The following is a 23975-nucleotide window of genomic DNA, read 5'->3' as shown; positions in this document are numbered from 1 at the left end:
CTCACTGCACCTTCTCCAAGATACCATCTTGCACCAGGAGTTCACGTAAGCTCTCCACCTACCTTGCTATATCCCTCCTCCTTAACTGGGTACGGCCTGCCGGCGGGGCGAGCGAGCTTTTTCATTGGCTATGCGCGCACGGCCCTCTTATTTCTATTGGTTCTTGCGCCCGCCACTTGACGCTATCTCCTGCCCTCCTGAGCCGTCAAGCTAGGTTGAGTGAGGGCTCTTGGGTTAGTTCCTGTTAGGCCCCGGCCGGGGGAGTAGGTTGAAGTCTCCTAAGATGCCCGGTGGGCTGGGGCACCGGGAGCTGTGAAGAGAGGGTGAGGAAGCGGCGAGGGGAGACCCGCGGCAGGCCTGAACAAGACCGGCGGCCAAGCCCGCCTTCCCTGCACCATGCTTATAGAGGATGTGGATGCCCTCAAGTCCTGGCTGGCCAAGTTACTGGAGCCGATGTGAGTGAGCCAGGCTGGGCCAGGGCCGGCGAACGTGGGCGTTGGGGGCCCGCGGGGGCGTGGGGGGAGGGGAGGCGGCGTGGGGGAGGGCGGAGCGGAGGGGCCGCGGTCCGGAGGTCCCGGCGACGTCTTCTCTGTAGTACTATCACCATTGTGGGGGGGCGGTGGCGGGGGGGGGGGGGGCGACGAGAGGCAGGGGCGTAGAGGCGGTGTGGCTGTGGGACCGGAGGGTGGGGGTGGGGGGCGGCAAGGACAGCGAGGGCTTTTTAAATATAAATATGGGGGTGTTGGAAGGGGTAGCAGGAATAGTGAGGGAATTTAAAATTTTACTCTTTGAGAACAGCGGTAGATCGCGAGGCTATCGAGGGATTTTTGAATGTGAATATTAAGGGTGTAGCAGCCTGTCGAGGGCTTTATTAACAATATTAGTACGGGGCTAAAAGATCCAGAAGCAGAGTATCGAGGGCCTTTTAAAAACATGAAGACAGAAAGGAATAGTAGGGATACTGAGGGTTTTATAGCGATTATTGATGAGCTCTAAGGGTTCAAGAATTTTGAAGGATTTGAGAAACATGAGGTAGTTGAAAGGGATATATGAGCATTCAAGTGTTTTTGGGAATTACTGGAAAGCTGTTAAATAGGATAACAAGGATATGAAGGGATTTTAAAATATTATCTGGGAGTTGTTAGTACTAGGAGAACTAATAACTTTTAAATATCATTAAGGGTTAGAAAATACTGAGATTTTAAAGTTTGAGGGTTGAAAGGGCTACCCTGGTATTTAATATTATTGGAGGAGTAGTTGAAAGGGGGTATACCTGCAACATCTAGGGATTTTTAGGTACAGCCATAGGAGCAATAAAAGGGGTAGAAGAAAGACTACGAGTTTTGTAAATATTGTTGAAGGATTGTGAGGGCAACTGAGGATATTGGGGTGTAGGATTATTGTTGACGGGCTGAAGAATCAGAAGGGCTTGTTTTTGAAAAATATTTGGGTAGTATTAGTTATGGAATTACTGGGACACTTGAGAGAGAGAGCAGAGGTACCAGCTTTTTGTTTTGTTTTGTAACCATTTTAAGAGCTTAGGATTGTGGTGAGTTTATTTGAGATATTGGGATATAGGTAGTTTCTGAAACATCCCAGAGGGGGAAGAGAAGGAATGCTGAAGGGAGAGTTGGAGAGAGATGATATCGAACTCTCTTGGGAAAGAAGGCTTGGAAAGAGAAGGGAAGGGATCATTTCCTGCCCCCTCTTCATTTCTAGTGCTTATTCTCCTGTTAGAGGTGAGGACTTGCTGGTGAAAGAAAAGGGGTAGAGGAAGAGATGGGCAGGCTATAGGATTCATTAGATTAGACCATTTTAGTGGAAACATTGAGTTTTTCAGAAGTGTAAATAAGGGGTAGTTTGGGAGGCGTGGAGGTGTGGTAAAGCTGGGGCTGTTGGGAGACAGCTACTTCCCAGTTTATGTCCTGGTCCTCCTGAGAAATCTTGTTAAATAACTTTGTTGTTGTTTTGCTACTTTGATTTCTTGGATGTGAACACCTAAGAAGAGAGTCATCTTTAGTCCAATGTGTCAGTCTTGTGAAGGTAGGATGGTTGAAGGAGGCAGCATTAGAATTTTGATGTCTGACATGCTATTTACATTCTGAGGATGAGGAGTATGTGAGAGTACAGGTGTGAATGAAAGTACACTAAGGGCTTCTGGGTTTTATATTAGTGTTGGTCTACTTGAAAGTTTTGTAGAAGAGTATGGGTGTCTTGAGTCTGCTGTCTTTTTCTGCAGTAAAGTTTGGGAGCACAGAGATGGAGATGGATTGTGATGAAGGTAGAACATAAATGAAATAGATTTAGTGAAATTGACCATATATGGAAAAGGCTGAAAAAAAGGTCATGTTTAAAAAATTGTTTACCTTCATGTTGACATCAAAAAACAAACCTTGTGTGCGTGTGTGACAGTTTTGCATATAGGCTCTGATTTTGTTTGTAGGTAGAGATTCTATAAGAATTATATGTATATGTCTTTGGTAGAAGGTGACTAGTTTTAATGTTACTTTAATGTTAATTGCCTTTTTTTTTTTTTTTTTAGTCCTCCCTAAAATGTTTTATTCTGGGTAGTGGTTTTTGTTTTAAACAATTTTTTTTTAACGTTTATTCATTTTTTGAGAGACAGAGAGTGAGCGGGGGAGGGGCAGAGAGAGAGGGAGACACAGAATCTGAAGCAGGCTCTAGGCTGTGAACTGACAGCACAGAGCCGACGCTGGGCTCGAACTCACAGACTGTGAGATCATGACTTGGGCTGAAGTCGGTTGCTTAACCGACTGAGGCACCCAGGCGCCCCTGTTTTTGTTTTTGTTTTTTCTTTAATGTGAAAATTTAGTTTGGGTACAAACTTAAACCTAATCGTGTTTTTTCCCTTGGCTTTTTATACTAATAAGTTTATAAGTATTCTGTAATTTTTATGGGTAAAAATTATTTTTGAAAGTGATTATTTTAGTTTCCACATTTGTTTTTACTTGTTCAACTGAAAACACCCAAAATGCTTTTTTAATTATTAAAAAATTGTTACTTTTTTGGGGCTAAAAAGAGCCAAAATCACTACTCAGGCTTTCCTAGAAGTACAAATAAAAAAATACTAATTTTTAACTCATAGAAGTATGGTTTCAGATGGAAGCATTAATAAGAGACAGCAAATGCAAAAAGGAAAGAAATAAATGCAGATATATGTATTTTCATTAGTTGTCACGGGATTTTTTTTTTAGACATCCTAAAATATAATAAATGATATGCTAAAATGGGTTGTATTTGGTAATTTACTTTTTGCGTATTACAGATTGTAGAAAATTTTCATGGCAGATTGGCATGTTGTTATGACCTAGCATTTCAGAGCAGTTGTTAGGGTTTCAGATAATGGAGTTGAAGTGGATATGTTGGAATCATACTATGTCCATGCACATGATCTTCTATTGTGTTTTCTTAGCTTAGTTTATGGTTAAGTAAATTTATAAAAGATTTTAATTTTTAGGGGTTTTTAAGTATGTTGTGTTGCACGTAATGGGGTGTTTCTAAACCAAGGCATTTTACATTTAATTATTTCTTATAGACAAATTAGAAATATCATATACTAGAGCTTATCTGTTACCTTCCACTTCTTTTGTAGATTGGGGACCTATCTTTTACTTTAAAAAATTATTTTTTAACGTTTACTTATTATTCAGAGACAGAGACAGAGCATGAGCATGGGAGGGGCAGAGAGAGGGGGAGACACAGAATCTGAACCAGGCTCCAGGCTCTGAGCTGTTAGCCCACATCATGACGTGAGCCGAAGTTGGACGCTTAACCGACTGAGCCACCCAGGTGCCCCATGTCAATTACTTTTACTAGAGGAAAGACAAAAGGACAGTGCCTGGAAGAAATGACTCCTTAACTGGCTTGGAAAACCTAGTACCATTTTCATTGGCAGTGCAGTCAAGGGAGTGAAACCATCTCAGTCAAGAAATTTATATCTCTTTTCCTACTGCTACATGAACAGACTGAATTCACAAGTCTTGTTTGAGGTCTTTTTTTTTTTTCCTAAGTTTGTTTATTTATTTTGAGAGAGAGCACGATCTGGAGGTGGGGGTGGGGAGAGAGAGAATCTCAAGCAGGCTCCTTGCTGTCAGCACAGAGCTGTACGCGGGGCTCAATAGCAGAAACTCCTTAACTGAGCTGAAATCAAGAGTTGAACATTCAACTGATTGAGCCACCCAGGCGCCCCTTGTTTAAGGTCTTTATCTTTGCTCACTTTCAAAATATCCTAGATGTCAGTCAGAGAGACTGTGTAGGGATTATGTACAATTGGGAGATGTCATGGTATCTATTAGAAATAACGTCTCATTTTCAGTAGGTGGGCCCTTTAAGAGTAAAGTCTAACTAAAATCCAAGGGATAAATTAAAAACTGATGAAGTTACAAGTTTAGAAAAAGTTCAGGCAGTAGAGCTTTGCTTGGGATTCTCTCTCTCCCTCTCTCTGTCTCTGCCTTTCCCCTGTTTGTGCTAGTGCTCTCTCAAAAATAAATATGTAAAAAAAAAGTTCAGGCAAGCATTTTTCTTTTTAAGAAAATATTTATTTTTTGGAGTGCCTGGGTGTTTCAGTCAGTTAAGTGTTCCACTTGGGCTCAGGTCATGATCTTGTGTGTTCAAGTTCCGTGCTCAGAGCCTGGAGCCTGCTTCAGATTGTGTCTCCCTTTGTCTCTGTCTCTGTCCTGCTAGTACTCTGTCTCTATGTCTCTAAAGAATAAATAAACATTAAAAAAATTAAAAAATATATTTATTTATTTTGAGAGATAGGTAGAGAGCAAGTGGGGGAGGGGAAGAGAGAAAATCCCAAGCAATCTCCAAGTTGCCAGCGCAGAGCCCCCACTCAGGGCTTGAACTCATGAACTCAAATCAAGAGTCAGACACTCAATCCACCGAGCCATCTGGGTACCCCCAGGCAAGCATTTTTTAGTAACAAACATGCATTTCTACCTGAAAATGTCTTTATGTATTTATTTTTTATTTGAGAGAAAGAGTACAAGCCAGGGAGAGAGAGAATATTAATAAGCAGGCTCCATGCTCAGTAGGGAGCCAAATGTAGGGCTCCATCCCACAACCCTGGGATCAAGACCTGAGCGGAAACCAAGAGTTGGACACTCAACTGACTTAGCCACCCAGACACCTCCCCCAAAAGTCTTTAAGTGTTTTAAGTTATTTACATTATATATAATATATATATATATATAAACACAATTCAAAGCTGTTTAGCTTACTATAAAAATCTGTCTTGGTATGTGTTTTATTTTTTTCTTTATTTTTATTTTTTAAAGTTTACTTACTTATTGTGAGAGAGAATATCCCAAGCAGGCTCAGTGTGGAGCCTGATGTGGGGCTCGAACTCAGGAACCTGTGAGATCATCACCTGAGCCAAAACCAAGAGTCGGGGCTTAACCATCTGAGCCACCCAGGAGTCCCCTTGGTATATGTTTAAAACTTTTTTTCCCAATGTCTGTTTTGAGAAAGAGAGACAGTGAGAGCGGGGGAGGGGCAGAGAGAGAGGGAGAGACAGAATCTGAAGCAGCCTCCAGGCTTTGAGCTGGTAGCACAGAGCCTAACAATGGTGCTCCAACTCATGAACTGTGAGATCATGACCTGAGCCGAAGTTGGACGCTTAACTGACTGAGCCATCCAGGCGCCCTCCTTGGTATATGTTTTAAAATGAGTGATGGGGTTTGTAATACTTTTTTGTACAGTTGCATCTATCTATTGTAGTAAACACCATTATGTGAATCAGGGCATTTAGTTTCTAGTTCTGTATCTATGTCTGATTTACTGTGTGACTTTGGAGAAATTCTTTAAATTTTCTCTAAACAGTTAATAATATTAGCCATCTACCTATCTTTCAAATATGGTATGAATATTAATGTGTAGACTATAAAAAGTGCCTGTGTACCTTAGAATCATTAAATATAAATGTAATTTTGTGGTTTTTGAAATGTGAAAATATGTTAAACTCTTTTTGCAAAAATATTTTACTTAATATTGTTAAGCATTACTGCCACTTACTAGAGAGCAGCTAGAGTCTCACTGCGGGCCTGTAGGTAGGACCGGGAATTGGTGAAAGCCGTGACTTTGATGTGTAGTTTCTGTGACTTCAGCCCATAGCAACATCTTTTTTAGTGCACTAGGAGATTGAATATGTTGTCATCTTGGAGTATGATGGAAAAGGCAGCAGTAAGCTTCATAGACAGATCACTGTATTGGTTCAGTGTTCAAGGAGGGAGTATACTTTGAACTCTATAGAGTTTTACATGCCACCATAGATTTGCAATCCTTATCACATTAAGTTCTGATTAGTAATGTCTTCAGCTGCTCAAATAGGAGGAAAAATCATCACCTAGTAGCTATGACACCTGACCTCTTACATAAATAAACTACGAGGGAGAAATGAGTATTTTGAAGGTATGTTCTTAAAAGATTGAGAAGTTCTGATAATGTGCTTAGTGGCCTCAAGGAATTATTCTGCCTCTAAAGTGCTGTCATTGGACTCGTTTAAGGAGACTGACCCTTAACTATTTCACAGAAAAGGACTTATTTTGACTGGAAGTCTTCTTGGCAAGTTTCCGCCCCCCCCAATTTTTTTTTAATGTTTTTATTTATTTTTGAGAGAGAGAGAGAGCTTGAGCAGGGGAAGGGCAGAGAGAGAGAGAGGGTGATACAGATTCTGAAACAGGCTCTAGGCTCCAAGCTGTCATCACAGAACCTGACGCGAGGCTTGAACTCATGGACCATGAGACCATGACCTGAACAAAGCTGGACACTTAACCGACTGAGCCACCCAGGCACCCTACAAAAAATTTTTGAGTGTTTATTTGTTTTTGAGAGAGAGAGAACGAGGGCACGAGTAGGAGGAGGGACAGAGATAGAGGGAAAGACACAGACTCCGAAGCAGGCTCCAGGCTCTGAGCTGTCAGTACAGAGCCCGACATGGGGCTCGAACCTACAACCCACAAGATCATGACCTGAGCTGAAGCCAGACGCTTAACCAACTGAGCCACCCAGGCACCCCTTGGCAAATACACTAAGTGTAAGGACATACTTGTTCTTATGTCCTTTGGTTTGCCTCCTAAATATGTCTGACTTTTTTCTTGGCCCAATTGCTATAGGCTAGAAGCCAGAAGTTGCTTTTATAGCCCCCTGTTTCCTATCACTGTCTTGTCTCATCCTCTGATAGGGTTATTACTTACTTTCTTGTGAATCTGTTTTTTAACCATCTGTTATTTTGTACTGTAATTATTTGTTTTCATTTTCAGCCCTTGGCCACTAGACTGCAAGGCAAGGTCTGTCTTACTTAGATTAGACTAATTCCATTACCAAGCAAGATGCTTGGTACTTAGTAAACATTCAGTAAATGTTTAAATGAATCAGTGTCCTTATATGTATATGTACACATTGGTTGACAATTTTGAAAAGTACTATTTAAAAAAAATTTTTTAAATGTTGATTATTTTTTGAGAGAGAGAGAGAATGTGCGTGTGGAGGGGAGGGGCAAGGAGAGAGAGAGACAGAATCTGAAGCAGGCTTCAGGCTTCAATCTGTCAGCACAGAGCCCGATGCGGGACTGGAACTCAGGGACTGCAAGATCATGACCTCAGCCAAAGTCAGACGCTTGACTGACTGAGCCACCCAGGTGCCCCATATTTTTTTAATAGCCTAATTTTTAGGGTATACTTAGCTGGTGACTATTGATTTGTAAGCCATAGTCTGAATATCAAAACAGTGTTTGCAGCTGACAGGTATATATATATATATTTTTTTTTTCTCCAAGGTAAATCTAGGTATTTTATTCCATTCATGAAAGCCTCTAATTAATTAAGAGGAAGATGAAAGCTTTCATTCGAAAAGAAGTAGAAGTGCCATTATTTCTATCTTTTTAATATGTGTTAACAGGTTCTTACAACTTAATGTTATTCATATTAACTCTTTAAAAAAAAATTTTTTTTTAAATGTTTATTTTTGAGAGAGAGAGAGAGAGACAGAGACAGAGCAGGAGCAGGGGAAGGGCAGAGAGAGAGGGAGTGACACATGGATTTCGGAGCAGGCTGTAGGCTCTGAGCTGTCAGCACAGAGCCCGACGTGGGACTCAAACTCACAAACCATGAGATCATGACCTGAGCTGAAGTTGGACGCTTAACCACCTGAGCCACCCAGGCGCCCCACATTAACTCTTTTAATAAAGTCAGTTCAAGTTTTATTTCCTTTTCTTCTTCTTCTTATTTATTTTTTTTAATAAAAAGAGATAAGGGAGGGGGCAGAGAGAGAGAGAGAATCCCAAGCAAGCTCAGGCTCCTTGCCTAGCCTGGACTCGGAGGCAGGGCCTGAACTCATGACTGAGAGATTATGACCTGAGCTGAAATCAAGAGTTGGATGCTTAACTAACTGAGCCAGCCAGGTGCCTCAGATTTTATTTTATTTTATTTTTAAATATTCATTTATTTTGAGAGAGAGAGAAGAGTGTGTGTACAAGCTGGGGAGGGGCAGAGGCAGAGGGAGAGTGAGAGGGAATCCCAAGTAGGCTCCATGACCAGTGCAGAGCCCCACCTGGGCTCGACCTTAGGACCATAGTGTGAGATTATGACCTGAGCCAAAAACAAGAGTTGGGACACTCAACTGATGGAGCCACCCAGGCACCCCTAACATTATATTTTTAATCTCTACACCCAACATGAAGCTCGAACTTAACAACCCTGAGATCGAGAGTCGCACGCTTCACCAACTGAGCCAGCCAGGTTCCCTGTTTACTTGTTTTTCCAGTGTTGTTTTATCAACGGAATAATCTGAACACAGATCTCAGGATCAGACATTCTGGTGTTTTATTTAGGTTTTTTTTTTTCTTACAAAGTAAAAATAAAAGCATTATTATATTATAGAAAATATAGAAAGAAAAAATAATAAAATTGTGTGTATTAATTTCTAGTTTCTCTTGTGTGTTTGAACTTCATGTAGCTATAATAAGAATCAAATGTAAAATTAAAAAAAAACCTAATGTTTACTTATTGGAGGACCTGGGTGGCTCATTTGGTTAAGGGTGCAACTTCAGCTCAGGTCATGATCTCACAGTTCGTGGATTTGAGCCCCACATTGGGCTCTGTGCTGACAACTCAGAGCCTGGAGCCTGCTTCTGTCTCCTTCAGTCTCTGCCCTCCCCCGTTTGTGCTCTCTCTCTCAAAAGTAAATATAAACATCAATGTTTACTTATTTATTTTTGAGATAGAGAGCGAGCAGGGGGAGGGCAGTGAGAGAGAGGGAGACGGAATCCCAAGCAGGCTGTGTGACCTGAGCCAAAACCAAGAGTTGTGTGCTGAACCAACTGGGCCACCCAGGTGCCCCCAAATGTAAAATTTCTTATCTTGATTTCTCCATTTTACCTTACATCAGAAATGTTTTTCATATCTGTGTATTTTTATAACTATCACTTTGGATCCCTTATGTTTCATAAACATTTACAATAAGAATGGGTGGGTACCTGGGTGGCTCAGTCCATTGAACATCCAACTTTGGCTCAGGTCATGATCTCACCGTTCTTGATTTTGAGTCCTTCATCAGACTTTCTCCTGTCAGCAAGGAGGCCGCTTTGGATTCTCTGTACCCCTCTCTGCCCCTCCTGTGCTCTTGCAAGCGCACTCGCTCTCTTTCTCTGAAAAATAAACAATAATAAATGTATATTATTTATATAAACATAAATAATAAAAATAAAAATAAACAACAATAAGAATGGGTATCTTGACTTTTTGTTAAAAATAATGCTGTTTTTATATCATGTATATGTTTATATATATATGTATATATATATATATGTATATATATATATATATATTCAGCACTAATTAGGTATAGTGTTCTCTATGTTTGGCTTTATTTCCTGAGGCTAATTTCTCATAACTACAACTACTAGTCAGAGAATATGAATATTTTTAATGGCTGTTGATACACATTAAGATCAGGAGGTTCTTTCCCCTATGACTCAGTAACGTATTCATTGTCTCACTTCTGAAACAAATATCACACTAAGGTATAACTTAAACTTGGGCCCTTCTTATTCAGGAACATGTAGATTTTTCTGAAAGTGGAAGAGGTTTAAATAGTGTTGGTTTTTTCCTTAAAAAAAATTAGACTTCTCTAACTTTTAAGTAGTGTTTCTTGGCTAGGGCCTAAGGCAAGCAAAGACCTTTATTCTTTGGTCTTGGGATTGGACATATGTCTGAGATCTGTAAAGCTGATATGCCACCAAAGCAGATGGGTCATAAACCTGTAGTGGAGATTTCATTAAGGAGGAAAGGACAAATTTGAGGATTTTACAGATATTTTTAGGGCAGTATTTCTGTTAACTTCCCCTGATGAAAATTCATTATAGTTGATTTTTTAAAATAAAAGATAATTGAAACATGTTCTTAGAATATTATTATGCAAGATGTAAATTTTAAGGAGTCCTCATGTTTCTAATTTCCATTAAACTTAAGGAAATTTATTTTGTTCTTGATTTTAACTGGAAGGTAACTATTGGTCGAGACTTCAGATACATTAATTTGTCATGCAGATTTACAGTAGGAAAGCATATGCCATAAAATATGCTATAAAATAATTTTACTCCCTGGAATTCCAACTGAGTTTTACTTCCACAAGTATGCTTTCTGCCTGATCTTAGGTGGATTCCTTAATTTGTCTTTACATATTTACAAATTTATATATCTATAAAATGAATACTAATTCATTGTGCTATTAAGGCCTTTTAAAGACTATAGTAGAATAGTAATTCAGATGGGTATCATTATGTTTTCTAATCTTTCTTACAATAGAAGCCTCTTTCTGTCTAGAAATGTGTGTACTTAACACATCCATGGATCCAAGATTTTAAAATCTTTTTTATTCTCAAACATGCTTGTCCCTATAGTTAAGGAGAAACTAGTTTCCATAAGCTTTGGTTACAAATAAATAGCTAAAAGATTTAAAATACTGTGGAATAAGAGAATAAGAAGTTGTCTTGCATTTGTCTCATAAATTACCAAGAATCTTAGTCATGCCCCGATTTTTGGTACGCGCTTTTGGAAGTCTTGTTGGTGTCAAAGCTACTACAGTATTGTAATTGTTAACTTCTAAAGATTATATAGTAAGAAGTGATAAAAGAATATATAACAACAGTCATAAAGGTACAGAAAATTACAGCATAAAACTCTCCGGTGTATTTAAGTTTCACCATTCACTTGGTGTGACTTGATTATTTCAGATTGGTAATTTCCGTCATAGTACTTGATGGGTACATATTAGGAGCTGTTCAATTTAAATGGTCCCATTTGTTTGGTTGTAAACATGCTTTTGAATTGGGTACAGAATTCTAACTCTCAGTTCTTAACAATCAGTTGTTTACTCATGTTGCACAAATACTTAAAATTTGTGATCGCTGTCTTGGTGTCTAGTTTTTTTCCTGATCTTTTACCTTCTTGTAATTATTCATCTTGTGTTTTCACATCGTCCTCTCATCGTGTGTTTTATCAGAAGCAATCTAACTCCGCAGTTGTTTTTTCAGAGTCTGTATACTAAATACATGTATAAGATATGTGGGATTGGGGAACCTGGGTGGCTTAGTTGGTTAAGTGTCCACCTCTTGATTTTGGCTCATGTCATGATCTCAACCATTTGCGAGTTGGAGCCCTGAATGGGGCTCGGTGCTGACGGTGCAGAGCTTGCTTGGGGTTGATTCTCTCTCCCTCTCTTTCCACCCCTCCTCCCACCTCACTCTCTCTCAAAATAAGTAAACCTAAAAAGAAATACCGGTTCGTTTAACTCCTATTCAGTAATGTGAATGTTTTGCCTGCTTCTCACTAGAAATGGCATATCCTTACCAACTTTCTACCTGTTAGGTCATGAGACTCCTTTAAAGCTTCTTATAACAGGAGAAAAAACAACATTGCCTCTTTCTACCATTTGTACGTATTTTTAAAAATTCTTGTCTTTTCTATGTTTAGAATATCTTTCTTATCCACGATCTGAACTTTGTAAGTCAAGGTAGAGATGTGATATTTTTTTTAATCCTCTCCCCTCCATTTGAATGTTGTTTAGAACTGATTGATCAAATACCTTACCTTACTATTCTCAGGAGTGAAGTGTTTATGGATTAGCCAAGGTGAGCATGGTCTGTGTAACATTTTTGAAGGTGCAAATGCTATATATTCATTTTATTATTTATTTATTATTGCTGTTTTTTAGGTTGGGTAATTGACATACAATGTTATATTACTTCTAGGTATACAATATAGTGATTTGATTTATACATTATGAAGTGCTCACCACAATCAGTCGAGTTACAATCTGTCACCAAAGTTATTAAAATATTATTGACTATATTCCCTATGTCATACATTATATCCCCTATGTCTTATTTGTTTAAAACTGAAAGATTACAACTCTTAATCCCCTTCACCTATTTCACCCATCCCCTCCAACTGCCCTTCTCTCTGACAACCATTAGTTTGTTTCCTGTATCTGTGAGTCTGTTTCTGCTTTGTTTTATGTTTTAGATTCCACATGTAAGTGAAATCTTACTGTGTTTGTCTTCCTCTGACTTACTGCCCTCAACATACACTTTCTAGGCCCATCCATGTTGTTGGCAAATGGCAAGATTTCATTCTTCTTTTTTTTTTTTTTTTTTTATTTATTTTTGGGACAGAGAGAGACAGAGCATGAACGGGGGAGGGGCAGAGAGAGAGGGAGACACAGAATCGGAAACAGGAAACAGGCTCCAGGCTCCGAGCCATCAGCCCAGAGCCTGACGCGGGGCTCGAACTCACGGACCGCGAGATCGTGACCTGGCTGAAGTCGGACGCTTAACCGACTGCGCCACCCAGGCGCCCCTCATTCTTCTTTTTTTATGGCTGAGTGATAATACATTGTATGTATACGACGTCATCTTTATCTTCTTTATCCATTCTTCTGACAATGGACATTTAGGTTGCTTCTATATCTTCTTAGCTGTTGTAAATTATGCCATGATGAACATAGGGGTGCATATGACTTTCCAAATTAGTGTTTTCATTTTCTTTTTTTTAATTAATTTTTTTAATGTTTATTTTTGAGAGAAAGAGCATGAGCAGGGGAGGGGCAGAGAGAGCGGGAGACATAGAATATGAAGCAGGCTCCAGGCTCCCAGCTGTCAGCACAGAGCCCAACGTGGGGCTCGATCCCACAGACTGTTAGATCATGACCTGAACTGAAGTTGGGCGCTTAACCGACTGAGACACCCAGGTGCCCCCAGGCTTTTTTTTTTCTGATTTTGATCTGTATATCCATTTTAGAATTTAGCAATTGGGTTTATCCAGGTAAATTCTCTAAAATGTAATTTACATTTTTTACTTAAGAAAAATCCTGGCTTTCTTTTAAGTTGCATATTTTTATTAATACATAGCTCATCATCGTGGACACTTATATTCTTTCCCAGTGCACTTTGACCCTTATCCATAATTATTTTTTTATTAGCTCTGAGTTTCGTAAAATTGACATTGAAACTCGCTCTCTTAGATTTGGTGCATAAACGTGCGGGTGTTTAAAGAAATAGCCTTTCCCACAGCAGTATTGGCAGTGAAAAAAATTCTATTTTATTGAATTATGAACTTTAAAAATATAGAATAGAAGGAAGTGCTTGGCTTTTCTTTTTGTAAAATTTTTTTTATTTACTTAAAAAATATATTTTTCCCATATATGTATATATTTATAACACAAAAACTTTCATTTCCTATAGTGTAGATAAAATGTTAGGTCTGGAGAGTACTACCTGTTGGAAACTCAGGGAACATGTACTGCCCTGGCAGACGAGATGATTTTGTTATTTATTTTTGGGACAGAGAGAGACAGAGCATGAATGGGAGAGAGGGGCAGAGAGAGAGGGAGACACAGAATCGGAAACAGGCTCCAAGCCATCAGCCCAGAGCCTGACGCGGGGCTCAAACTCACGGACCGCGAGATCGTGACCTGGCTGAAGTCGGATGCTTAACCGACTGCGCCACCCAGGCGCCCCAGACGAGATGATTTTGAATGTCAAAGACAAGTTACTACTGATGGCGGGGGGGGGGGGGGGGGGGGGGGGGGGGGGGGTTGGGGGGTTGGGTTGGGAGGACAAAACAAAAAAGGGAAGTAGCTAAAGATCCTTTCTGCTGCCCTTCTACTACTTCTCTCATCCTTTCTGTTTTAGCTCCCACATCTTTTCTTTCTTGCTTAGAGCTGCTAGAGTGTTTGTCAGTAATATTTATGGTGTCACCCTTCTTGTGTTCTCATTTTTTAAAGAGATCTTTTGGGGTGCCTGGGTGGCTCAGTCGGTTTGGCATCTGACTTCCGCTGAGGTCATGATCTCGCGGTCAGTGGGTTCCAGCCCCATGTCGGGCTCTGTGCTGACAGCTGGGAGCCTGGAGCCTGTTTTGGATTCTGTCTCCCTCTCTCTCTGCACCTCCCCAGCTCTGTTCTCTCTGTATCTCAAAAATGAATAAATGTTAGAAAACATTAAAAAAAAAATAGATCTTCAAGAGACCAAGAAGATTATCAGTGGAATTGATTGCTATTTTTGGATGCTGGTGCCTGGGGTTATAGGGAATGAGGAAAGGTGTCCCATCACTTCCCCTGGTTCTTCCTCACGGTCACATGGAACAGATAGTTCTTGAAGATATGAACAGTGCTTCTACAGCACTGCAACTCGGGTTGGTTCCCATCCTTTCCTTGTTTCCATTGAGAGATGCAAATCAATGTAGATTTGGTCCAAAATTCTGGGTATAATTAGAACATTGAAAATAGACAATTTTATAAAAATAAGCATAAAAGGAAAATCTTGCTTGCACTGTGTATATGCTGTTTGTTATAAAAATTGTCTTTGCAGTCACTATTTATTTATTTGTTTATTTATGTAACTTATTCGCACTTTATTTGAAATAAAGTTGTTGACCTTTAGCTTTCCAAAATAGGGGTGACTTCATTAATGACATTGCTGTTTAAAAAAAAAAAGTTAAAACATTTTTGTTTTCTCTTTGTCTAACTAGATGTGATGCTGACCCTTCAGCCTTAGCCAACTATGTTGTAGCACTGGTCAAGAAGGACAAACCTGAGAAAGAATTGAAAGCCTTTTGTGCTGATCAACTTGACGTGTTTTTACAAAAAGGTAATTATTATGGCCTTTCAGCCACATATTTAAGAATTTAAATTTGAAACTTTCTGATAAAATCTTGGAGATAAAAGCTTGGAAGGAAAGACATCAGTCATTGCCCTTTAAACATTTGAATATACCGATTCCTGTTAATTATTTATCATGTATTTTGGAAGAACTGTTTTTACCCCCTTTCTTTCTCTGCTTCTTTCCTATATTGGAGCATTTGCTTTTTAGGTGAATGGATCCTCTTTGGCTTGTGACAGAATCTAGTTGATGGTTGGGGATAACAGTTTAAGGAAGATGAAACTATTTATGCTTACTGTTTATTAGGACTATGAAGCTATGTTTTTTTCCCTCTTGGCTGGAGCTTTTTGCTGTCCAGGAAGAGATGGGCATGATCCTCTTTACTTTGTGCCTCCAGCTTCCTATCTTACCAAAGTCCTTTCCATGACCTGCATAGCGTCCTGGAGTGCTCCCCTGCTTATTCTCTGACCTCATCTCCTACCACTCCCTCTCACTTGTTCCAGTCTAGCCACCTTGACCCCCTTGCCTTTTTTTTTCAGTATGGCAAACATGTTCCCACATCAGGGATTTTGAACTTGTTTTACCCTTGCTTGAAATGGTTTCTTCTCTATGGTTTCTGGTTTCTCCTCAAATGTTACCTCAAATGTTTCCCCTGAGTGTTCTATGTATAGTATATTCTACCTCACGCCCCTAATCACCCTTTCCTTTTCCCAGCCTTGCTTCATTTTGTTTATCCTGGTACTTGTCACTTTTTGTCATGTTATATGTTTATTTGCATGTTTATATGTGTGTGTGTCTTTTCCCCTCCCCCTACTTTTTGTCTTTCCCTTTGTTGAGAGTGGTGACTTGGAACCTATAATGCTTGGCATATAGAAGGCATTCAGTAAATGTTGTTGAATGGATGAAAGGAATGTGGATAATGCACACATTGGTTGATCTAGCTATTGCTGTGAGAAGATAACCTTCAACTGAAATGTCTACAGAGAAATAAAAGATAGTAAATATGGCTTCTCACTTGGAAAACAGGATTACATATTTTTTTTGGTGGATTTTAAGGCTTTTTTTTTTTAATACACAAAAAACATAATACTTCTAGAATTCCTCCCCAGTACAGGTGAGTATTTGTTTTCTTTTTTTGTAAAGGAGTATTTTCTAAATGTATTCATTTGTTTTACTTAGTTTACATGTGATGAAACTAGAAGAGTCGTGAAACACAGAGCCATGAGAATAGTAAAAAAATAAATGTAGTGAAGACATTGGGGTAAGAGGCAAATGTATATTTAAATATACATTTAAGAATTTGTTGTAAAAGCTTTAAAGATTTTTAGTAACTTTTTAAAAAAAACAGTACACAAGAAGAATCATAAAAACTTTTTTTTTAATATTTATTTTTGAGAGAGAGAGTGCGAGTGCATGTGCACAAATGGGGAAAGAGCAGAGAGAGGGAGACAGAATCGGAAACAGGCTTGAACCCACGAACTGTGAGATCATGACCTCAGCTGAAGTCAGACCCTTAACCACCTGAGCCACTCAGGTGCACCTAAAAACTTTTTTTTTTTAAGTTTATTTGTCTTGAAAGAGGGAGAGAGAGAGACAGAGAACATGCATGTGAGCTGGAGAGGGACAGGGAGAGAGAGAGAGAGAGAGAGAGAGAGAGAGAGAGAGAGAGAGAGAATCTTAAGCAAGCTCCATTCTATCAGTGCAGAGCTGAGGAGAGGCTCGAGGCCACAAACTGTCAGATAATGACCTGGGCTGAAATCAGGAGTTAGATGCCCAACCAACTGAGCCACCCAGGAGCCCTTATAAAACATTCTTTAAAAGAGAAGAAAATTAATAGCCATAAATTTGCCACCAGAGATAAAATCAGTTACCTTCGTATATGTCTTTGTAGACTAGCATGGTCTAGTAGAACTTTGTACACTGATGAGTATAGTCTATATCTTCCATTTCTAATTCAGTAGCTCCTAGCAGCTTTTGAGCGCTTGAAATGGGGCTAATGTGACTTAGGAACTGATTTTTATGTTTTTAATTTTTATTTATGTATGTATGTTTATTTACTTTTGAGACAGAGAGACAGAGTGTGAGCAGGTAAGGGGCAGAGGGAGGGAGACACAGAATCTAAAGCAGGCTCTAGGCTCTGAGCTGTCAGCACAGAGCCTGACGCAGGGCTCGAACCCACGAACTGGGAGAACATGATCTGAGCCCAAGTCAGCTGCTTAACGTACCGAGCTACCTCTGCGCCCTAGGAACTGATTTTTAGATTTAAATTAATTTAAACACCTACGTGTGTTTCGTGGCTTCTGTATTGGACTGCATGGCTCTGAACTTATATATATATATATATATTTGTATTACATGTCAAAGTAGTTTTAAATGAATATATGCCCTTGTAATCTTAAAAAAAAAACTTAATAGTTTATCTTGAATATTATGTTAGGTATTTAGCTATGCTTTTGTTTCTTTTTTATAAATATTAAAAAAAATTTTTTTTTTAAGTTTATTTTAGAGAGAGAGAGACAGTGCTAGTGGGAGAGGGGCAGAGAGAGTGAGACACAGAATCCAAAGCAGGCTGCAGGCTCGGAGCTGTCAGCATAGAGCCTGACATGGGGCTCGAACTCATGGACTGCGAGATCATGACCTGAGCTGAAGTTGGACGCCCAACCAACTGAGCCACCCAGGCACCCCTATAATTATGTTTTAGATGTTTGTTTTTTGAGACAGAGAGCGAGGCATGTGTGTATGCATGGGCGGGGTAGGGGCAGAGAGTGTGGTAGAGAGAGAATCACAAGCAGACCCTGTGCACTTGACACAGAGCCTGATGCGGGGTTCTATATCTCTGTCTCACAAACTGTGAGTTCATGACTTGAGCCGAATTCAAGAGTTGGCACTTAACTGACTGAGCCACCCAGGTGACCCTCTTTTTCTTTGTAAGTTTGTTTATTTAAGAAATCTCTGTACCCAATGTGGGGCTGGAACTCATGACCTTGAGATCAAGAGCTACATATTCTTCTGACACAGCCAGTCAGTCAGGCACCCCACAGTTCTTCATTGGGTTATAGGTCTTTTATTTTTTCAATTTTTTGAGAGAGAGAGAGAGAGAGAGAGAGAGAGAGAGAGAGAAGATGCAAATGGGGAAGGAGCAGGGGGGTGGAGAGAGAGAGAGAGACAGACAGACAGACAGACACACACACACTCAAGCAGACTCCAGGCTCATTGCAGAGCTTGACACGGGTCTTGATCCGAGGACCATGGGATCATGACCTGAACCAAAATCAAGAGTTGGACACTTAACTGACTGAGCCACCTATGCACCTTGTATTATAGGTCTTTTAAATTACAAAAGTGATACATGTTTTAAAAAATGTTTTAGAAGTACAGAAGCATATGAAGAGAGTCTTGATCATAAAGGGTTTTGAAGGGTCTGATCAATTTATTGTTTTAAAGTTAGGTGTAACAGTTAACAAGGCCTAACAGTTCTATAATCACAGAAAATGCTTACTACACAAATTAATACCATAAAGTTTTTTGGAAACATACTTTTCTGAAGAAAAACTCATTTTACATTTTAGAAATAGCTATTTATATAAAATGTATAATTACAGTGTAAGTAGATTCTGTGCTATATTTTTAATACACCCTGTAGTTTTTAATACATTCATCTGTTTCCCCCATTCAGTTAATCTGAAAAAGTTACAAAATACAGTAGCTTTTAAGTAAAACACAAAAAGATATTTTTATATCATTCTCGTACCAAACTTTATTTTTCCAAGTGATTTTAAAATGTTTATAGTGAAATTTTTGAATAGACAGTACATTTAATCCAACAATTAAAGGTATGTATCTTGAAAAATATCATGAAAAGTCTGTCTCACTTGTTTTTTTTTGTTCCCTTCCCACTTCCAGTTGACAACCTTGTCATTTTTTGTCTGTGTCCTTTCAGAGTTTTTTTATGCACATATAAACAGATACAAATATTTAGTTTGTGTCTTTGAGATGTGATGTTATCCATATTCATTCTCTTTAGAGCTCTGTGTATTCTGTTGTATGGTTGTGACATACTTTAACTAGTCTCTTATTCATGAAAATTGTTCTTTTTCCAGCATTTCACTATTTTGTACTCAGTGTTGCATATACATCATTTTGTACATAAGCAAGAACGTACAAAGGATTTAAAAACCCAGACATGGGAATCTCCCTCATAAAGTATAGACAGACTTAGTTTTGATTCCACTGCCAGTGTGGAAGGTGTTCTGTTTTCCTCAGCTTTGCTGAGGAGCGTGTTGTCAGTCTTCAGTTATTATTTGTGCAATATTTAAATACTGTTTCTTCTCCTTAGAAACTTCAGGTTTTGTGGATAAACTGTTTGAAAGTCTCTATACCAAGAACTACCTTCCACCTTTGGAACCAGTTAAGCCTGAGCCAAAACCACCAGTCCAAGAAAAAGAAGAAATTAAAGAAGAGGTAATGTAAAGTTTTCTTTTGCTTTTGGGGGCTTTTTAGATCTTATTCCTAGTATCATTCTTAGTTGGAAGTTGACCTCTTTAAAAATAATTATCTCTTGATTGACTTTTCTGTGTTTGGCATGTTACAGATTCTTTATCAGGGCTTCTTAGTTAACTTCTTAGTTTTTTGGACTGGAAATGTTATTTAGTGTTCCAAGAAATATTTTAGGAATATTGAGAAATTCAGAGAAATCTTAGTGATTTTAGAAAGACAAAACTTGGTTACATATAGAGGTTTGACTAAAAGTGAGATGAAAGCTCAAGAAAAATGATTAAGTGACACATTTTCATATTATAGACCAACCATTTTCTCTTTTTTAACCACAGAATATTTTTTGTGGTTAAGGTAGTTCCAAATAAATAGTTATAATGTTAATATATGAAAGAAAAAAACGTTTTTACAACGGTTGGAGTTTAAAAGCATGATTATATAAGGTAATGTTCTTGTTTGAACTAAGGGGAAACTTTTTACAGAGTTGATTTGTAATTCCTCCTTTCTTTTCCATTTTCTTCCTTTTTTTCTTTCTTTCTTTCTTTCTTTTTTTCTTTTTTCTTTTCTTTTCTTTTCTTTTCTTTTCTCTTTTCTTTTCTTTTCTTTTCTTTTCTTTTCTTTTCTTTTCTTTTCTTTTCTTTCAAAAACCCAGTGTGGGGCTTGAACTCACAACCCTGAGATTAAGAGTCATGTCTTCTATCGAATGAACCTGTCAGGTGCCCCCATTTGTGATTCTTTTTATGTACAGATAACACAGTATTATAAGATTATGGGTTCTAGAATCAGGCTGCATGAGTTAAAATGATAGCTCTAAAATAAATTACTTCATTTTCACATCAGGCGAATGATCATAGTAATACTTATCTCATTGAGGATTAAATGAGATTTTTATATATACACACATCTTAGCTACCTGGCACATGAACGTTGGTTATGATCCAGAAATATTTATCAACTTTTGTTTTTATTATAATTGTTTAAATTTTTTTTTTTTTCAACGTTTTTTATTTATTTTTGGGACAGAGAGAGACAGAGCATGAACGGGGGAGGGGCAGAGAGAGAGGGAGACACAGAATCGGAAACAGGCTCCAGGCTCCGAGCCATCAGCCCAGAGCCTGACGCGGGGCTCGAACTCACGGACCGCGAGATCGTGACCTGGCTGAAGTCGGACGCTTAACCGACTGCGCCACCCAGGCGCCCCTATAATTGTTTAATAAACTTTTTATTTGGGAATAATTTTAAGTTTACATAAAAATTATAAGAATAGTACCTAAAACATCTGTATACCATCTATCTTTATTCACCTATTGAAGATTTGTCCCATATGCTCTCTTTATATATCCACACCCAGAACTATCATGCTCTGAATCTAGGAGTAAGTTAGATACCTTATGATCTCATGGCAGTCTGTGTACTTCATAAGAATAACGATGTTCGTTATTCTCATTTTCAGTAAATTTAATTTTGACAAAATACTTTAATCCTGTTTGTATTTCAATTTTATGCATTGTCCCAACAATGTACCACCACCCCTCTTTTTTTTCAATGTCCTCCCCCGCCTTTTTTTTAACAGTTTTTTTCTCTTTCAGTACATGATTCAATCTAAGAAGCAAGTATTGCATTTAGTTTTCCTCTCCGCTCCATTTTTAAATGCTAGGCTGATTAAATCAATCCATCATTAAAAGAAAACAAGGGGCTCCTGGGTGGCTTAGTTGGTTGAACGTCCATCCAGCTCTTGACTGGCTCAGGTCATGATCTCACGGTTTGTGGGTTTGAGCCCCTCATCAGGCTCTGTGCTGACAGTGCAGAGCCTGGTTGGATTCTCTCTCTCTCCCCTTGCCTCTCCCCCTCCCCTGCTCGTGTGCACGTGCGCTCTCTCTCTTTCAAAATAAATAAACAAACTTAAAAAACAACAACAACAAAACGTGGCTATACTTACAATCAGTTGAAACCACTGTCCCATTTTCGTTTTTGGCTCATGCACTATAATTGTTTCATAAAATCTTTTTAAAATAGACACTCTCAGTATGTTACTTTAAGCAATGGAAATAGGAAGAAACTTTTCTGCTGTACTTGATTGTGTATAAATTCTGGTCTATGTGTACAGGTTAAATCTTTTAAAATAAGTTACAATTTTTGCACCATTTGTCCTTTTCTACAGTCTTTGAAGTTCAGTGGACTAGAAGTATCTGTTTGAAAGATAGCAGGTTTGAACATAAGTGAAAAATTGCATTGAGTTATTAAAGAACAGTTTAAAAAAAAACAAATTGTTGCAGTGTTTCATTTTGTATCATACTAAGTTCTAATTTCGAAAATTGTGAAAAATGGGTATCAGCTTCTGCATGTAACAACTTATTAGTTGTTATATAGCAGATAACTGTTGTATCTGTTATACAACAGATAACAGTTAACAGATAACTGTTAACTCCACAGATAACATCATGTGGTATTTCTCTTGTATTCTAAGATTTTATACACAACTTAATTGTCATCACTGACATAAATAACAGCTTATTGAGCTATTGTATAAGTAAAGTAGTTTATCCTAACTCTTCTACACGATGTGGAAAGGAAGGGGTTTGAGATAGCACATACTTCTGGTCTGTGCTAGGTTGATGCACTTTCTCTGAGCAGTGTAGAGAGTTGCAAATCCATCTAAGGACTGGCCATTTTAACTTTTTTCTTTAAAGGAAAAGGGCATTGTGTATGCCCTCTGACTTATTTATTTATTTCTTAAAAAAAATTTTTTTTAATGTTTTATTTATTTTTGAGACAGAGAGAGACAGAGCATGAGCAGGGGAGGGGCAGAGAGAGAGGGATACACAGAATCTGAAGCAGGCTCCAGGCTCTGAACTGTCATCACAGAGCCTGATGCAGGGGTCGAACTCACGAACCGTGAGATCATGACCTGAGCCGAAGTTGGATGCTTAACTGACTGAGCCACCTAGGCACCCCACCCTCTGACTTTTTAAAATAGCTTTATTGAAATACAACTCCTCTACCATACAATTCCCCTACTCACAGTGTACAAATGTGATGGTTTTTATCATATTCAGAATTGTGCAGCCATCACTAGTATGCTCCATTTTAAATCATTTTCATTATCCAAAAATGAAACCCTGTACTCATTAATCTATCACCCGCCAGCCCTTCTTTCCCAATCCCCACCCCTCTTTTAGGCAGCCACTAATCTACTTATTTCTCTATGGATTTGGCTGTTCTGAATATTTCATATAAATAGAATTATGTAATTTGTAGTCTTCTGTGACTAACATTCATTTAGCATGATGCTTTCAGGGTTCATGTAGGTTTTATCATGTATTCATTTTTTATGGCTGAATAATATTCCATTTTTGGAACGTACCACATTTTCTTTATCCACTTACAAGTTGATGGATATTTGGGTTGATAGACAAGTTGTTAATGCTTTTTTGTTGTTCTGAATAATGTTGCGCTGAACATTCATGTCCCAAGTTTTTGGGTGGCCTTATGTTTTTATTTCTCTTGGATCTTTCAACTCTTTAATAATAGTTTTTTCCATTAGGAATTAATACATGTTCATCAAGAAAATTATTGCAAAATACAGAAAAGGAAAAAGATCTTCCAAGCTGATGTCTTTTAAGTTTATTTTAATCTTTAAATCCCCCCCTTTTTACCTACCTGTATGTCTCTCTCATTCTTCTTTTCCTCCCCACTTTTTTCTCCCTAAATTTTATTTTGTTGAAGGAACTCAGTCTTTTGCTCTGTAGAGTTTTTGCCATCTGGATTTGCTGATTGCTTCCCAGGGGAGTAATATATATAGTCTGTATTTCCTGTAAATAGGTAAAGAGAATGATTTTTAAATATAGTCTTAACAAATGTGTGGTATTTTAGCCAGTGCCATATGGTTGCCATATTGTGGCTACCATTTTATGTTGCCTGAGTTTTACTAAATTGTTCTCATCTGTTCCATTCACTGACCTCCTATTTGTTAAGTGAGCTTCTCTATTAGATGGACCTTTGGTTTAGCTCTAAGGCAAATGACTTTATTTCACCTTTCTCTAGTAAAGGCTATATATTTGTTTTGAGATTAATCTTAAAAAATAAAATAAAATCACAAGTTACTTCTGGTCAGTCTTAACTGTTAGGCTTTAAAAAGAAGACAGTATTTCTTGGGGCCCCTCGTGGCTCAGTCATTTAAATGCCTGACATTGGCTCAGGTCATGATCTCACAGCTCATGGGTTTGAGCCCCACACTGGACTCTGTGCTGACAGCTCACATCCTAGACCCTCCTTCACATTCTTTGTCTCCCTCTCTCTCTGC

The 23975-nt window shown here is 38.5% G+C and overlaps 1 protein-coding gene across 4 annotated transcripts in view; it reads left to right on the top strand.

Moving 5' to 3' along the window:
- The first annotated feature begins 207 nt into the window (after window positions 1–207).
- Window positions 208–23975, top strand: part of RBM27 (RNA binding motif protein 27) — a 76791-nt gene continuing 53023 nt past the window's right edge. For all 4 annotated transcript variants that reach the window (XM_058732731.1, XM_058732718.1, XM_058732725.1 and 1 more), the window contains exons 1-3: window positions 208–455; window positions 15048–15166; window positions 19515–19639. In XM_058732731.1, coding sequence (XP_058588714.1) covers window positions 397–455; window positions 15048–15166; window positions 19515–19639 — 303 coding nt within the window. In that variant the 5' untranslated portion in view covers window positions 208–396. The remainder of the gene's footprint in view (window positions 456–15047; window positions 15167–19514; window positions 19640–23975) is intronic.

The sequence above is a fragment of the Neofelis nebulosa genome, chromosome 1, assembly GCF_028018385.1.
Source record: "Neofelis nebulosa isolate mNeoNeb1 chromosome 1, mNeoNeb1.pri, whole genome shotgun sequence".
Classification (NCBI taxonomy): Eukaryota; Metazoa; Chordata; class Mammalia; order Carnivora; family Felidae; genus Neofelis; species Neofelis nebulosa.
This window is presented reverse-complemented; position numbering and strand designations above follow the sequence as displayed.